We start from the raw sequence: 18,216 nt of genomic DNA on the forward strand, positions 1-18,216 counted from the left end.
GAAAAGCACCTCTAACGAAGGTTTTCTAACTCTGATAAACACATTGCTTTTCCTATTGCTGCTTCACAATAAAAGCCTCCAACTATCATCTCCAGCTTTCCATCAGATATAATGCATACAGCAGACACATGTCAGCTTCATTATCTTATTAAATGTCAAGTCAATATTATTTATATACTGTAGCTCAATATCACAAATCAAAAATTTGTCTCAAGGGGCTTTACAATCGCTACAATCTGCATATGCCCAGAGACTCACAAAGCAACGTGTCCCTAGTATTTTGTGTGTTAGTCATTTCAAGGTAGTTTGATCTAGGAATATGCACCAACTAAAAAACAAAAAAAACAACTAGATTTTGTCACATGATCCCTCTGTAAGTGGGCAAGGGCACAAAATTGGCTAATATTGCAGCACTTGCCTTGGTTAATTTTGTACATTAGTGATGAAAATTTACAGTTAATCTACAGGAAATTATGTACAACCAATTGACACACAGTAAATATGGGGATCTGGGGCCCCGGGACAGTTGTCCACTTTTCCCTGTTGTCTATGTCTCAATCATCAAACATGTGCACTGGCCCCACCCACTCAGGGGCTTGTAGGATAAAGAAGCATTTTAGATTTATTGCCCAGGGATATTTTTAATTCATTTGAATAATAATAAAACAAAATAACAATGAATTTACACTGTGACATGATTTTGACAGCCAAAAGGAACGACTAATTTTAAATTTCAGTTGGACTTCAACTGTGCACGAATGATGTAATACATTTCTGTGTTTCGTTTTAGGGGTAAAATCCATCTTAAACTAATTTTCTGTGAGGGTTTCCATGTGAAAGGAAAAAAAACAAAATAACACTTAGTCCACAAGAGCAGTAATTTGTCAATGACAAATTTGATGACAGGTTTTTTTGTACCCAGTGCCAAAGTGCCATTTCAAAAGCTTTGTATTTGTTTTATTGGACAGTTGTGGTATGATTTTATTTCTGCCAATTCTGAACAGTTCTACAACTTACACAGCTGCAAAGGATTTTGTTCATCTTCTGTATTCTGAGTTTGATTCTCTGACACCAAAGGAAACAAGTGCAGAATACTGGACTTCCCCATCTCTCACACACACACACGAACATTATTTACTGTCACCAGAGTTTAATTAGCTGATGCTCGGGCCAATTTGTTCAGTAGAATTTTAAAAATTTAAGAAATTTAAAACAAATTTGGTTTTTATTGTTAAATTTCTACTAACAAGAAGAATGTCAGACAGGTTCAAGTGTTTCATATCACCAGGTGAGCTGGGAGACCAGGTGAGAAGAGTCTCATTGGGAAGGTCAGTGGTTTTCCCCCAAAACTGTAAGGAAAACTTGTTACATTGTCAGCTGTGGCTTTTCTACGTCAAACAGGCTACATTCACTCTGCATGATGATCATGTTTAAAGTGTGGTATGCGATTCTAATCCAATACACGTCTTTTTGTCAAATTCAGTTAATATCTCCTCACGGTCCGCTAGCTGTCCCTTGAGTGTGTGCGCTGAAAAACCTCCGGTGTGTGTACTCAGCCCTGGCTCTGTAAATGGGAAACACACAAAGCAGCTCGGACCGAGCCACACAGCACTATTCCAGCCATGATGTGTGTGTCAGGTAGCGTTCAATGACTTGCCCACGGACATTCAGCTGACTTTCTAGTTTAAGATCTGCTGGTGTTGTGATGTTAGCTGTAGCAGCAGGAGAGTTGTGAGCGTCGCTGTCTGGAGCTGGCGTGCTGGCTCTGGGAAACCGTCTTGTCCTCTCTGGCTGTTAGCTTCTTAGCAGCTCAGCTAACCCACAACCTAGCTAATTTTAGTTATATTACTTGCTGTGTTGTTGTTCGCTCTGTATCATGGTATTTGTTGTGGTATTGGATTTCTCCAGAATCGCTTATCCCACCTTTACTGAATCTCTAAATCTATAGTAGTACGTATGACAGGTTAGGGGTCTCTCCTTCCTTATTCCCCCCCTTCCTCATTTATTTCAGTTGATAAGGTGTTCAGTTAAACAAATGTTCAGTTAAACAAATGTTTAACATGGAATCAAGCTTTTTGCACTGAAGCTCCCCTCACTGGTGATAGAAAATGGCATCATCTGCTGTGATATACAGTTTATAACTTCCTGGTTAAAAGCTTAGAGCAAAAAGCATAGAAACAATGATGATATGATAATGAAGTTGCAGATAGGTGTCTGCTAAACTACTACCATTATAAACAGTGATTATACAGACCTAGTTTAGTGCTGAAATGAACATTACAGTTCGAACTAACAACAGGTTACAACTGAAATGAAGACCGTCAGTACATTATGAACAGTGGTGCAGTTGTTTAGCTTGGTAAACAAAGTGAGTAAACTACGCAGTCATTCACTATGAATCTTTCAAATAAATTGAATGAAACAATTAGATTTTCATAATTTCATAACTTCATAACTTCCACCCATAATAATCTGAAAGATACAAGGTTTATCCTAAAAACAGTGAAACTAAACTCTTCTTCACAATGAATTTTGGTCTCCAGCAGCTCCTGAGGGAAATATCTGGCTCTTTAGCTGCTAAATGCTCCACTATGTTCACCAGCTGACTAGCTTTGTTAGAGAGCAGCTGAGGCTATGTAGAGCTGAGTGGAACTGTAGAGTCACTGATCATTTTCTGTGGGTTTCATATTACACATAGTCATTAGATCCATTGATGATATAAAATATTGATTAGTGCGGCTTCCATCTAGTTTCCTTTTTTCTTCAACATATTAGACAGAACTTTCAGATTGTACATACAGTGGTGTGAAAAAGTGTTTGTGATTTCTTATTTTTTTGCATGTTTGTCACACTTAAATGTTTCAGATCATCAAACAAATTTAAATAGTCAAAGATAACACGAGTAAACACAAAATGCAGTTTTTAAATGTAGGTTGTTATTATTAAGGGAAAACAAAATCTAGGAAATCCAAACCTACATGGCCCTGTGTGAAATAGTGATTGCCCCCTAAACCTAATAACTGGTTGGGCCACCCTTAGCAGTAACAACTGCAATCAAGCGTTTGCGATAACTTGCAATGAGTCTTGTGTTGCTATTAAACATAAATGTCTAATGCAGAATAATTATATATGAATGTGATATACAGTCGACAATGTTCCTCAACCACAAAACAGGTAGATGAAATTGAAGCAAAAGGAAAAATACAGTTGAAAATGTGATTATGTCACATCTGTCTTGCCAGCTAACTCTAAACATTTCTCCAATGATTCTAACTTTTTAGTTATTCGATTCGGTTTTGGACCATGTCGCAGAAATCAGCTAATTCTGCCTGCCATATAAAGTTGTCAAGTGCAGCTTTCAGTGTCTTTCATAATCACATGATTTAACACTCCCATGAAACGGTAGTCATGAGCTGCAGAGTGAATGTAGCCACTTTCAGAGTTAATGTTCCTCATAGCCTCTTGAGGGAAAACGTGCTTTATAGCGCTGAGACAGTCAACAAATTCATTTCATCACAGAGGCTTTAGGGAATCAGCTCATCAGTGCAATGAGATAACTTCTGTTATGAATTGGCGCTATATAAATACAATTGAATTGATGCTGAATGTTGCCGTAAATCTTGACGTGCGGTTGCTGTGGCAGAGCTGTGTGCTTCAGTCTGTGGACCACACACATACTTGAGGGCTTGCATTGCACCATATCAGTGTAGTGATCTGTATGTATGAATGTTTTATGTGTGCGTGTGTCCTAGACCCACAGGAATGGAAGCACTTGTCACTTTCCATATTTCATCACACGTGGATCTGCACAATCCAAGCAGCACATTTTTTCTAACTTTTCTAACTTCTGCATTGCCAAATAAACAAACTCGTGGTTAAACTTATAAACACGTTTATTTTTTTTCCAGCTATTGACTTTTAAGAGCCACTTGTACGGCTGATATGGGTCTGGGGAGGTTGTTCAATACAGTCAGGGGTGCTTAATGACCTCTGATGCGTGTTAACTGTCAGGAAGGGTTTAAAGGACATTGTTGTTTTATCTTTTTTTAATTTCAGTTATCAGGTTTTATGCTGCTGTATATGTGTGCAAATAAAAAAACTAAAACTGAACTAAAGCTAAATGTATCCTACTAACAAGGATACGTTTGTGTAGCCGCAGCCTGAAATAGCTTATTCCTCTGTGCCATTGAGCTCCATTTTTGATCTATTCCCAAAAAATGTTTAATTATGCATTCTCAGGTATGCACTTCTGTGTTCACACTGCTTTGTAAGTTTGAGGAGCTGAGAGTCATAAACTACTGTAGACCTGCCGTGTTCATGATGAAGGAATATGTGACCACACAAATGAAGCTCTATGGCACCCAGGTGAGCTACTTGAGGCTTGGCTGCACAGAGAAAACTTGTTAGTTTTGGTCTTTCTTGGATAGTAATAAATAAATAATTATTTCACTGTGTCATGTTCCTGAAGCAACACTCCCCCACCAACGCAGTCCTTTTTTTAAACACAGTGCTATTTTCAGTCTGAACGCCCGGTAACAGACTCTTTCACTCTGTGGTGGATCTTGTTGTCTGCTTTCAGCAGGTTTCAGCTCTTTTGGCATGGTCGATGTTTGTCCTCATGTCACCCTGTATCTGAAAGCTATTTTCAAGTTGGACAAAGGATCGGAGCTCCAACACCTCATCCTTTGCATGCTGAAAACAACACTATTGCCCAGTGAAGTTTAGCCTTTAAAGTTTGAAGGCTGCTGCTCCTGGTTCAGTAACTTTTCAGCATCCCATTCTTATTTAGACTTAACCAAAGCACCAAAAAATAGACTCTGGCTGATCCTCTCTGTCATTCCTTACAGTAACTCAGCCAAAGACTTGACATGTGGACCTGCTGAATGAAGGTGCTTGTGAAGTGCAGGTTACCATTTCCAGACAGATTTGACCGATAGGGAGCCTCCACTGTATTCAGAGTGTGAACTCCTGACAACATTCAGGCTGCTCGTGGCGGTTATGAGCAGAGACATTGTCCAGACTGTAAAACTCATAAACTGCAGATGTGTACATCAGGAAACTGTTGGACAGTTTTGGATGTAACACCTGATTTGCTTCCAAGCATTACAGACCAACCGCTGTCTTTTTCATTTTGTTGGCTAATTTCTGCACTTATCAGAATGTCTTTGCCATGTCCAGGCCTTTGGAGACTTGCAGATCTTTTGTAGTTGGTCAATCAGTTAAAAGCCTTCCATATGTTTTTTTTTTTTTTTTTTTAATTCTCTGAATCTATGGACAGGGATGAATCATCGTCCCAGTAAGAGGAAAGACGTGACGCCCCGTAACTCCAAAGTAGTTTTATTTACATGTTGTGTGTAATCCTAAGTTCAAGGATCACCTGGTGTTGTTCACAGATGGAGGGTGTGTGAACCCCGCCGCTTCACTGTGAAGTCGAGACTTCTGGAGAGCTGTGTGCACTCACTGTTAGCTGTTGATGGTCAGTAAATCTCTCCTAATTGTCGGGTGGCTGCTTGTTACACCATAATGTCTTGTTTTCTATTTCTACTCGTGTTAAATAATGAAGACATGACGTGTGGAAGCTTTGGAGTTGTTTAAAGGTACTTTTGAGCTGAGTTACAAAAAGTAAAATAATGAATAATGTTTCTAATTACTTTTACTGTTGAGTAATTAATATAGCCCGACCGATATTGGATTTTTGAGGCCGATACTAAGATCAATATTTGGGAGTTTAAAAAAATCTGATAATGATATATTGGCCGTAATTTCTTTGTTTTTTTTACATACAGTCACATACAATCTTGAAAGGATCCCTTAGATTAGTTATTTTTTTAAAGAATTGTGACCAAGATACATACTCAGCGTGACATTTTGTTATGTACAGATCAACCTGTCAGTGCTCTCTGGTGGACAAACTCTGTAATGGAGACACTGTTTCTACTTTACACTTCTTGTTACTTATCAGCTGACATACACACCGATACTGATATATCTGCAATAAGCTAATATAGGCCGATATATTGGCTCCGCCTATTTATTGGTCTAGCACTAGTGATTAGTAAAGTAATATAATTCAAATTAGTAATATGTAATAAGTAATCAATTACATTTTTCAAGTAACTTGCCCAACACTGCTCCTCAGTAACATGCTCTCAGTGCTCCTGAAGCACACTGACTGTTGGTACTATGGTTTTTACAATATTTCAGTGCGACGCTCTTCTGGTATAAATTAGTGAACTGTGATCTGTAATATAAAATTATGCAAATAAACTGGAAACAAACATAACTGTATAAATATTTCAACTTCAACATTACAGTTATGAAATGCTTTGTCATATGTTCTCTTGGTCTCCGCTGCACCGTCTTTTGATGTGTTCCCCTGACTCTGGATGTACTGGGTAGAAAAGGCAGAATATAATATTTATTATCATTTTCTTGGCTAGTTATTGTGTAAAACTAAAAGCAAATAACTTATCTTTTGTCACAGCGGCTGCCAGACACGCTTATGTCATTGATATTAAGCAGTCTTATGTCAGCATTTGGCTTTTGAAAAACTAATAATTTTGTAAGCTCCCGGCAAATCACTGTTAATCATCATTAGCTTTGCTGCTAACCAGCAGCCAAAGCACCACCAGTTTTAGCCAGTTGGTAACATTTACCATTGTAATTAATCTCTGTATTAACTTATGAAAAAGTATAATAAGTGCACAAAAACTGTAATTCTTGAGTGAGTGTAGAATGACACTTAGGGCAGCATTTTGGTAACTGTGAGTGTAACTCCACAGGAGATACTGTATGTGATATCCTACAGTCAGTTCCTACATATCACAAAGATAACCAGATCATAGCTTACAATGGAAACAGACAACATATTAATCACAGGTCAGCATCTGTAAATCGCATCTATTGAATGCAGGATTCTTTCTCTTCCATCTTTCCTCTGTCTGAGGTCTGCCAACAGCGTCTCTGAGTTTCTGCGCCAGCGTCAGTCTCTCATTGTATTCAGAATCCCTCCATCCCAAAACATGTAGTTCATGACCAGAGGTTGACCTTTTGTTTCCAGAGGTCTTTACTGTGATACAGGTTAAACCCTAACTCCTCCTCAGTTTCTATCTCTGTCCTAAAGTGCACTCTGGAGTATATTTCAGGGGAACATGGTGGGAAAGAAATGTCTGTTTCAGAGGGGATACAGGAACAAACATAAACATCCAAGTGTGACATCATAGGGCATTTCAAAAGTCAAAATTACTGGACAGGACCAGCTGCACATTACTATGTGGAGCCAAGGGCATAATCAGTGCTGTTATAACGCACAGTGAATGTCCAGAATGCAGAAATTAGGGAAGTCATGACTGTGGCCCATGCCAGCAGGCAACTATCTCTTGACCCCGTAGCTTCGTGTTGCATAGGGACACCATTTAAATGAGAGTTGGGAATCATAACTGTATGTTGAGCAAGACAACACGAACAAATTCATTCCTTTTAGTGTTGAATTAGGCACAGATAGCAGGAATGACAAAGAGCAGTGATTAAGCTCTTTTCATGCCAAGGAAGACTTTGGCTGAGCAGCATGATTCAGAGGCAAGCTAAGTCATTGCCTGCTTTACAAAGTCACACTAAACGTTTTGATGGCAGCAGAGAACTAGCACGCAGTCAGTATGTGCTTGATTTGGCCCAACTTATATACATTTTGCTCGAATACTTTGGCTCAGTTTCCATGAGAAAGTTCCAAGATGTAAAACTGAAGGCTGCTAGTGTTGGTCCAAATCGCATCAAAGAAACTTGATTAAAATGACAGTACTATGAATTTTGGATCACATTCTCAACAAGACAAAATTATTGTTGCAAACCTGAGCTCAGTTCAAAGCTGCAACACCTGTGAAGAGCCAGAAATAATCATCAAATGTAATAAAGAGAAGTCCACAGGGACTCCGAATATTGTAGTCCAAAGGAAACCCCAAAAGATTCTATGAGGATACTTTCCATTAATTAATGTACTTCCACATGTCCTCACATTTGTAGCAGTGATTCTAGAAGTACATTAGTGTTGGGTTGCAAATGTTAGAGCACCCATCTCAGACCTATTCAAGTTCAAGTACTGACACTACCAAAATAATTTCTTTTCTGTTCCCAGTAAAGCTCAGTAGCACACTACAATGAAAAAGGACTGACTCTGTACTGAACATATCTCCATTAGTTCCAACTTGTTGGACTTATGCTGTTTTTCTTTGTGCAATGCAAATTAAAGCTAATATTAGCCATCTTTGTAGTGGTGTTCATGTTAATATTTTCATTGCCAGCCTCAACAGAACAATGTAGCCAACCATGGAGCTTTGTACCTCAGACACTGCATGTTAATTGTGTACCGCCCATCTTTCCTTATGCTTTCCATTCTTTCCTCTGAAGTTTAACCAAAACATATCTCCAGCTTAACCCAAGACATGAATATCTGAGAGCTTTCAAGATCCAAATAACATGGCAGCATAATGATATCCAAACATACCACTCTTCGTAGTTGTCTTTCTACATAAGGTATGCACACATTTAGAAAAGTGATCTCGGGATCAAGTGGAAAATGAAATCCAAATATGCCTTTACAAAAATGAGGCTGCTGTTATGAAGCTTGACATGACCTAGCGTGGCTTCACTCGGCCTGCTTGTATTATCCGTTGGCTCTGAAACCCTTTATAATTGCAAGGCCCTGGGAAGGAAGAACGCCAAACCAACCAACCCCGTTTGGAAGAGAAAAAAAACAGAAAAACACCAGACAACAACCAGATTGCCTGGCAAGCTTGAAGTCAGAGGTTAACACTGCACTTTGACTAGATATAAATAAAGAAATACAGAATCAAAGGCCTGGTACAGATGGTCAGAAAAACCATTTTGCACCCATTAAGCCCGTTTTTCTCCCGTGGAGAATGCATGGCATAGCAATTGAGTTCCCCCTAGACATTCTGCACCTCCCTCTCTTCATCCTCCTCCTCACTGATAAGATATTGTGCTCTGGGTCCTCACCACTGTGAGGACCCCTTAATGTTAAGTTAACATTAAGATACAGGTCTGTGTGAGGGGATTTCCTGTACACTTTATGCTCCCATCAGTCTTCACATGAACACAGGTGTCTTAGCAACAAAAGGCTGATATATTATCGTGTGTGTATTTGGAGTTTCTGAACTGTTTTAAGATAAATGTCTAATCCAAATTTAATGAAAACCCTTTTTATCTTTTGAAGTTGGTTACTTTTGGCTCAAGTCCATAATGAATGTTGGATTGTTTAGTTTTAAATGGGTGGTACCAGATATTATTGCACATCTCTACCCATATACACATATGGTGAATGTGTAATAATACATTTTATTTGTTTTGGACATTTTGCCCTTACTCACATTCCTCTTCTTGCTTTACTCTCTTGGATTTTAAATGTAACTGTGTAAATTAAACCGTGTCATGTTTTTCTTGCTGTGAAATAATGATGAATCCCACTCCTATACGCTAATCTTAAAACATACCGCTTTAATTAAAGCTGTAATATGGGAATGGTGCAACAATACTGTTTAAACTTGTAGTAACACTAATACTTGAGTTTTAAATAATGAGTGTTGACATGTTTTGTTTGACAGCAACTCTTTACACCATGAGGGACAGCCTAAATTAAATGAAATAAATGATTCTCACCCTTCCTTCCAAAAATCCAATGATTATTACATAATCAAGTCATAATTCTGTGTGTCTGTCTTTTTTGCTCCCTGAATGCAGATAAATGTTACTCCAACCAGACCAGCCCTAAATGTGTCTCCTCGTCCCCTTCCTCCTCAGAGGTGGAGCCCAACTCCTCTTCCTCCTCGTCCTCCATCCTCCCTGTCAGCCAGATGATCGACAAGGTGAAAGGTTACTGCTCCACGCGCTCCGATAACTTCTATAAGAACATCATCATGTCTGACAGCTTTGCCCACAGCACCAGGTTCTAGAACTTTCCTTAGTGTTCTGGGGCAGACCTGGATCCTCCCCTTGTGTTTTGGAACTGCCAGAATTGTCCTAGAAAATGTTGTGATCATCCTCCCCGGCAGCTTCAGTGACAATGTCCTGGAACTGCCCACGATGTTATTTAAGGCTTCGCTTTTGTTCTGGAACTGCAGCCCAACATTCTAGAACCTTTTGTGTTCTGGAATTACTTTTAACATTCTAGAGCTCTCTGACAGCCTCAGCCACAAAGGAGAGTTCTAGAATTCCAAGGGCCATTGCCAAAGCCTGTCCAACACTCTTTGTGTTTTGGAACTGCTCCCAACATTCTAGAACTCTCTGACAGCCTCAACAGTTTAGAATCCTCTGTTTCTGGAACTGCTCCAAGGATTCTAGAATTCTTTCCCAACTTCAACAGCAAAGGAGGGTTCTAGAATTCCAAGGGCCATTACCAAAGCCTGTCCAACACTCTTTGTGTTTTGGAACTGCTCCCAACATTCTAGAACTCTCTGACAGCCTCAACAGTTTAGAATCCTCTGTTTCTGGAACTGCTCCAAGCATTCTAGAATTCTTTCCCAACTTCAGCAGCAAAGGAGGGTTCTAGAATTCCCAGGGCCATTACCAAAGCCTGTCCAACATCCCGTGTTTTGGAACCGCTCCAAGCATTCTAGAACTCTCTGACAGCATCAGCCAGAAAGGAGGGTTTTTAGAACTCTGAGGACCATTACAGAAGCCCCTCCAACATTCTTGAACCCGCCAGGCTTCTGAAACTTCCTGACCAGAATTCTAGAACCTTTCTGACCTGTCCCAGCCATAGACCGTGTTCTAGAACGTTCTCCTGTCAACTATAATGCCTGGATCCTTCCCGCCATCCTCACTTGCCCCTGGAGGTTTGAATCTGAATTCTCGTTGTGCTTTTAATTTGAATGTGTTTAATTTTGTTTCATCATGTACATTGTTGGCAGACATAGCTGCTGTTGGAGCCCCATTAACTATAATTTTAATTGAACTGATTAAAAAAAAAAATCAAGATTTGTTTCTTTATCATCAGAATTCATTAAGGGCTGTTTGGTTTGCGTGACAGAATACAGACAGCTACATGATGTAAACCAGAGCCACCATCTTAATGCACTTTGCTTTGTATGAAAGTGCCTGCTAATCAAGAAAAATCTGCCTTTTCATGCAAAATCTTCAAAAGCCAGCCCAGAGAAAACCCCAGAGACCAAGTAGAGATAATCATATCACATTATGGCTTTAAATCTGGGGTCTCCTGGATAATTAGGGGTGTCTGAGAGCTACGGGTGGTCAGAGAACGTTGGTGCGATTCTACTGTATCATATCAAATTACAGAATCGGCTCACCTGGCTGCCAGACTGTGGAACTAAGAGGAAATGAAAGGGAGCAGAGAGCAGAGAGGGGAGGAAAGGATAAACACGAGGCGGGAAGGTAGAGAAGAGTAAAACAAATTTCTGGTAGAAAAAAAGTAGGCTGTTTTGTTGTAGTGTTTTTTTAATACTGTGATGTGTAAACTGGCCGTTTGTGCATGTGTGTGTGGAGCCATATCCTATGTAAATATTTATCTATTCTATAGTGTTATAATGTGTCCGGATGGTTGCTTTTGTTTATGTCTTCAAGGGGTCCCGGAAGGGCCACCGGGACTGTACATACAAACCCAAACATACTCCAACTGCCCGTGCTGCGTAGGCACAGTCTGCTGCCCTGCCCCCATCAGTGAGAAACAAGTCAGTAGTATCGTAGGATGAAAACAATACAATAGCTACAGACCAGCTGATCAAGGGGATTTTTGGTGTAACTCTCAAACCAAATTAGAGATTATTTAACATATTTATGTTCTATTACAATGTATATTATCATGCAAAACAAAGCTGGTGGCCCTAACGATGCAATGCCCGAGCATATTGACACACATTTTGAATTTATATTTGAAAAATCTCAACTTTGAAAATGTCTTGAAGCTTTGAAATGTCACTTATCCTAGACAAATGTTCCTGACAAACCAGTGCTGTTAGATTTCAAAAATCACACAAGGCAATATTTAATGGTAAGTAGTAATATTTACACTGTAAAGACTGAAGTTCTCTCTACATGGACAACCAAACCGTGAGTCATGGTCAGTGGTTTGAGTATAAATAATAAAAACCAAGCTAATGCCAGTGGCCACTAAAGCTCGGCTCTCTGTGCACGTCAGCCAAAGTTTATGGCAACAGCATTACTGTTCAAGTGAGGAATCTTGTTTGTGATTAAATTCTATTTTTTTATTCAGCAATTGGTAATGACTTTGTTTTTATGATAGCAAAAAGAAGTCCTAGCATGAAGAAATACACTCACTGTGCTGCTGCCAGGATGATATTATCATCTGCTGTAAACGGTCCGTTCACTTAAATTACAAAAAAGGTTTTCCCATGCGGTGTCTAGCCATGCACATAGTTTGAGAACACCCACCACCACTAAAATACAGTGGAAGTGAATAGAAATTCACTTGTGGTGCTTCAATAGTCAAAAATGTGTCCTGATTCCTCAGGATAATCTACAGACCTCTCAATTGACATTTCACAAATTTGTACCTAGAAAATAGTTCACTGGAATGCGTTGATAGCGAGGTCTGTTGATTATCCCGAGAAATCAGAACATTGTTTCTGGAAAGACAGTTTTTCATGTGTCATTTTTTGATTATCTTTGCACCACAAGTGAAATTCATGTCAACTGTACTGGAGTGGTGGCAGTATCTAAGGCAGTGGAGAAAACCCCAACACAGAAGAAAACTCATTGCACGGCTTGATAACACAAGCAGTGAGAACATTTTTATTTTTGGGATTTGGGTGGACTGACCCTAATGAAACAAGTGTGTACAGTGGGGTCTAAAGCAATGAGCCCAACCAAGAGCTCTGTTATTTCATCATTTATCAAAAATCATCCATATTTGTTTATTAAATATTACACAAGTCATAATATCAGTATCAGGTATGTCCCCATTATTCCATCACTTTATAATAGAATAGTAAAGCTACAGCATTTGCATTTGGTTTGAAACCTCAGACTTCAAACCAGCCTGTCAACAAGCCTTGAAGCATAATAACACTCAATATCCTGTTTGTAAATGAATATTGAAGCCAGAAAGGATGGCATGCCTCTTCAGAAAATAACAAGGTTCCTCTATGGACTTCTGCATGCAGCCATCTCCTCATGTAAGATCTCCAATTGCAACTGTAAAGTCCCAACTTGAATTGATGAGTAAACACGACTTTTCTCCGGTCATTAGCAGTGACTGTTCGGTCATCAGCAAAGAGGTTTTGGAACCAAGAGAGGTTACTGTCCCGTTAAGGCTGCAGGTTGGCAGTTTTCTTTCATTAACTGCGATAGGACTTTCTGTTCAGTTGCATTTGTATCGTGGATTCCACAGAGATGTTCGGTTGCTGTATCAGTGAAACTGACTTGATGTACTGCCTTGGTCATTTTAGGGTTCTGTTTAGACTTCGTTTGGATGAAAAAGTTATAGTTTGTAAAAGTCGCTTGACCGTGTGTTGCACTGCCTCATTAAAAACTTTTAACGTAGCTTCAGTTTGGTAAATGGAATATTTTTCCAGCACTAAGGAGGACAGTTGTGGTTAACACTTTATTTTCCTAATAATTTCCAAATAAGTTCTTGAAGATTTCTTGGAAAGGACTTTGTAATTTGGTACCAGTTATAGAGAAAGTAGAGGCACGGTTCTGAGACTGTTGTTTTTATTTAGTTAGTTGCATTGAGTTTAAGAACAGCTGTTGATTTCCACAGGAACTTCCTTTAAAGAAAAGCTCAATTTAAACCCAACTAAAACTGTATTCATCATTCATTTATTCCTGAAAATGTTCATATGTTCAGCTGACCTGCTGTCTGTGCACTGACTAAATGAATCTTGAGGTTATGCTAGTTTAGCATATCATTAAAACGAATTAATTGGCAGAGTACCAATTGAACACTGTCTCTATTTTACCTATAATTCATAAAATTACGTCAAAGTTCTTGCACGCCAGAAAGTCTTACTGACAGGTGTGTAGCATCAAAAACTGACTGTAAAAAAGGCAAAACTTCTCTTCCCTTTACATTTCAGTTTGTCAGGAGCATTTCTTTTGAAGTTCAGAAAATGTCCATTTCTGTGCACAAAAAAAAAGAATTGTTTTTGATAAATGATCAAAACAGATCTTGGAAATGGACTTTTTGGACCCTGCAGCACTCATCCATCATCCTCCAGTTTTACCTTGATGTGGCCATAAAAGAGAATTAGTTCATCATTTGTGTCACTTTAAATAATTTTATGGTGGCAATGTGTCACACTTTCTTTTGTCCAAAATGTTTAGTGACTCATTCCAAAAGATAAGTGGAAAGAAGATAAACCCAGCACACATGCAATGCAGGCACACTGCTTTTTTTTCCGAAAGGGGAAGACAATGCATGTTTTGTTTGTGCCATGTATTGTTGTCAAATGCTCATAGCTGAACATGTTTTCCTTATTCTTATGTTTCCCGTGTGATATACGTTTATTTATTTTCTGGATGTACTGTTTCTCTCAGCCTCTGTTTGTTTAAGCAGACAATCCTCAGTACTGAGAGGACGAACACACAGACCGGTCTGAATTCTTTTAGAGGTTTAGATTCGGGATCTTTGGACCTCGACTCGTCAGCTGTTGGCTCTCCAGACTTCTATTGTCCACACGGAGCCAACAGTGTTCAACACCACTGACTGTCAGGCACCGTGGCCCACGTTGGTCTTTTCTTTTGCCCAGAGTGGTGGAAGAATGTATTTTTCAGCCCTTTAGAAACAAACCAAAGACTGTGAAAGAAGAGATGAAGCCCCTTTGGCAGCTCCAGTGGCATAGCTCAGTTATTCTGTCAGTCCCTGGCCTGGATTCAGCCTGAGGGTGGAAAACAGAGACTGCTAAATATGAAGCACTAAATGAAGGACAACTGGAGATTGAATCCTCTAAATTATCCAAGTGACAAAAGTCCTTTTCATTTAGAGTCTAGTGTCACAAGTTGGCCCTGTGGCTTCCATCTCTGTTGTTGGCCCTGGTTGAATTATTCATTTCATTGCAAAACAGTTGTTTTAGCCTACAGAGAGAACACATCAGAACACAGCAGAGGGCCGACTTTACACAAAATTGAACTAATTTATTCCAATTTAAAAATGTTTTTCAGATCATCTATGGACCAAATCTAGGCCTGTATTTGTTGCTGTCTACATAGGGCTCAGGGTGTCATCATCGATTTCCCCTGAAAAATGCAGATTTTTTTAAAAAGTGGAGGTCAAGAGCGGTAAAGGAACATGTCACCCAGTGCAACAGTGTGGCTTACTGATGTGTTTTAATAGTTTCTGGACAATGATGGAGCTCTATGGCTCAGAGGGAGTAGATACAGCAGGCTGTGATTCACACACAACACCTGTTAGCAGATACGTTCACTGCTGTTTGAGTCTGAACGTGAGATTTGTATATAGAATATCACCTTATCCTTTCCAGCTGTCTTGCAAGAACAAATTTCACAGTGAAGCTTCTCTTGTGATGAGCTTAGCGGAGAAATTATAATTATAATTAATTGTGAGTGACAAACACAAATGAGTTGCTGATAAAGCACCAGACTCCCTCCAAATAAGTAATAAAACAAGAAATGGTTAAATTACAGAGTGGTTGCGTGACAATAATCTCAGCTGAACAAACTGGTCTCAGCTGGTGCAGTAGCTCAGAAAAAAGCCAGTAAGTGGACCTTTGAGTGGAGACTATTTTCATCACCCATGCTCTTCAGAGGTCAACATTAAACTGCCATCCTGAAGTACAGCGTGTTTGAATTGACTTTATTTCATTGTTGAGATAAAAACCAAAAGTACACCCCTGTTTATTGTCCATATGACTCCCAATATACAGGTAATGTCCCCTTACACTGCCTGGCTTATGGTAACCACCACTATCTAGGATCTATAGAATAGTTTTATAATTTCTCTCTTCACGTAACAGTTCAGCAGAAGGTAACATTGTGGTCACTGCTCACTCAGATATATAAACAGAAATCACCTGTTTTTGGTTAGAAAGTTGAATGCACGTGGTGCTGAGGTCCTGTGTAATCTCTCAGCGCTGCATTGCTTAGAGCCAGACGGTCGCACAACAAGATTGTATTTATAAAATGGTTCCTTTGTTCTGACTAAACTGTCCGCACGGTCTCAACTGTGTTCAATGAAATGTCTTCTAACCCAACAAATATCTTTCAGTCTATCATGTGGCTTTTGTCTTCTCTTACATGTCGTATGTACAGTTCCAATTAATTTAAATATTTCTCCAGTAACTCTGCACTATGTCTAGCTGATGAGTATGATACCAAATGCAGATATGTTCTGAAGGGGACTGTAATTGTTGTTTAGTATTTGTATTATTAGAATTATTATTATTCTGTAAACACTTTTCTGCACCAGGCGATGCTGTTTTATGGTTTGTCGGTAATGTTATTATCTGGAAGCTCACTTCAGCATCTCAACATTAAAGGGAGTTAAAAGTTCTGAAATGTTCAGAGGTTGATTCAAGCTTTTTTCCAGTTTTACAGAGACACGTGAAGGTGGAAGCGTTATTTATTTATTTATTTATTCATTTTTAAGGGTGATTGCTGGCTTGTTGTCTGACAATACAAAAATACTGTATATATGGAGTCCTATAGACTGGAGTTTTTTTCCAGACAGGTCAGTTAACTGGACACGTTAAACCCAAAATCACATTCTGGATGTTTGGTTCAGACATGAAACTCTCCTGGTTGAGTCATCAGTACAAAAGATTAACAGCTGTGTTTGGAAAACTCTGGCTTTTCTTAAATAAAAAGTACAAGAATAGAACCATAGAAACTGATGGAGAGAAGTCAAATACAACTCCCAAGGTGCATTTCAGTAACAAACCAATCACAGAGCTTAAAATGCCACGCTAGTGGCACGACTCTAGTGACGGCAATGCTGCTCTGTCGGTCGGACTGAAATATCTCAACAACTATCGGATGGATTGCCATGGACTGTAATACACACGTTCATGCTCCCCTCAGGATGAACTGTAATAACTCTGGTGACTTTTCATCTAGCGCCGCCATCAGGTCGCCATTATGGCCAAATACCCACAGAACTAATGACGTTCCCATCAGCCTCAGCTGTGCTTGTTTACTGCTAATTAGCAAATGTTAGCATGCTAACAGGCTACACTAAGATGGTGATCCTTGTAAACATTACACGTACTGTTAGCATCTAGTTAAACGCATTACGCATGAGTACAGCCTTCACAGAGCCGCCAGCATGGCTGTAGACTGTTGTCTCACTCGTCTGCATGTATTTATGATCTGTATACATAATGTGAATGGTGCATTGACCTGTGGTCCTAATGTGCAACACACATCAATGGCGACATATGGCGGATGTGCCATGCAGACCGAAGGTACAGTACCTGGGGTGCTTTGATCGGGGGGGTGACCCACATCATACACCACCAGTGTGTATTGCCCTACATGTTTCACTAGTTTCCTAACTCTCAACCAATGAAATCAGCCAGTGTTACAAGCCTCTGACAGACGGAAACATGACGTTCTGCCCCACTGGTCTTTCATCTCATACTGTGGCCATAGATCAGAGCATATAAATTTCATAAAGTTGTTACAATGTGGTGTTTATTCAGTCATTGTATAAACTGTGCAGATGTTAGCTATGCATTTCCTGACCGTGTGTGTGCAGATTGTGTTTGTAGTTGTTTGTGTGACAGCTTGGACTCGGACTGATCTCAAAACTCTCCAGGAACTCCAGCTGCTGCGGTTGCAGTGGAGACAAATATCTACGGGAATAACTCCCGGCCGCCCGTGGTAAATTTGCGTCCACGTGCAACTTCCCAGTGACTTTGCCTGCTGTTGTGCTGTTTCTTAAATTTGCATTCAGTCTAAACACACCTTTAGGATTGCCTATGTGAATATAAGGCTCAGGCTTTTATTACTGCAAAGCCTCAGAGATACATGTTCACACCACAGTCCATCTTTTTATAGCCTGGATGTTGTTACACATTGAGCCATTCCCTGCTTGCGGCCAATCCTCCATTTGACCTCCAGCATGGCGTCAGCTGTGGTTTCCCCACCTCAACACTATCTTCACTTCATTAGCCAATCACAACACTGGGATTTATCCTTAAGCGTGTGGTGAGGTAGCTAATCCACTAAACACAGAGTGAGAAATGTGAAATCTGCCAGGAGTCAAAGGAG

General features: G+C 39.6%; 1 protein-coding gene across 22 annotated transcripts in view; it reads left to right on the plus strand.

The window, feature by feature from the left end:
- Nucleotides 1–16,497, plus strand: part of adgrg6 (adhesion G protein-coupled receptor G6) — a 116,208-nt gene extending 99,711 nt beyond the window's left edge. For 19 of the 22 annotated variants that reach the window (XM_044168094.1, XM_044168097.1, XM_044168100.1 and 16 more), the window contains one exon: nt 9,754–16,497. In XM_044168094.1, coding sequence (XP_044024029.1) covers nt 9,754–9,965 — 212 coding nt within the window. In that variant the 3' untranslated portion in view covers nt 9,966–16,497. Of the gene's footprint in view, nt 1–5,393; nt 5,477–9,753 lie in introns of those variants that run through there. The other 3 variants (XM_044168102.1, XM_044168104.1, XM_044168105.1) reach the window with 3 other exon arrangements.
- The last annotated feature ends 1,719 nt before the right edge of the window (nt 16,498–18,216 follow it).

This window comes from Siniperca chuatsi, linkage group LG16, assembly GCF_020085105.1.
Source record: "Siniperca chuatsi isolate FFG_IHB_CAS linkage group LG16, ASM2008510v1, whole genome shotgun sequence".
Classification (NCBI taxonomy): Eukaryota; Metazoa; Chordata; class Actinopteri; order Centrarchiformes; family Sinipercidae; genus Siniperca; species Siniperca chuatsi.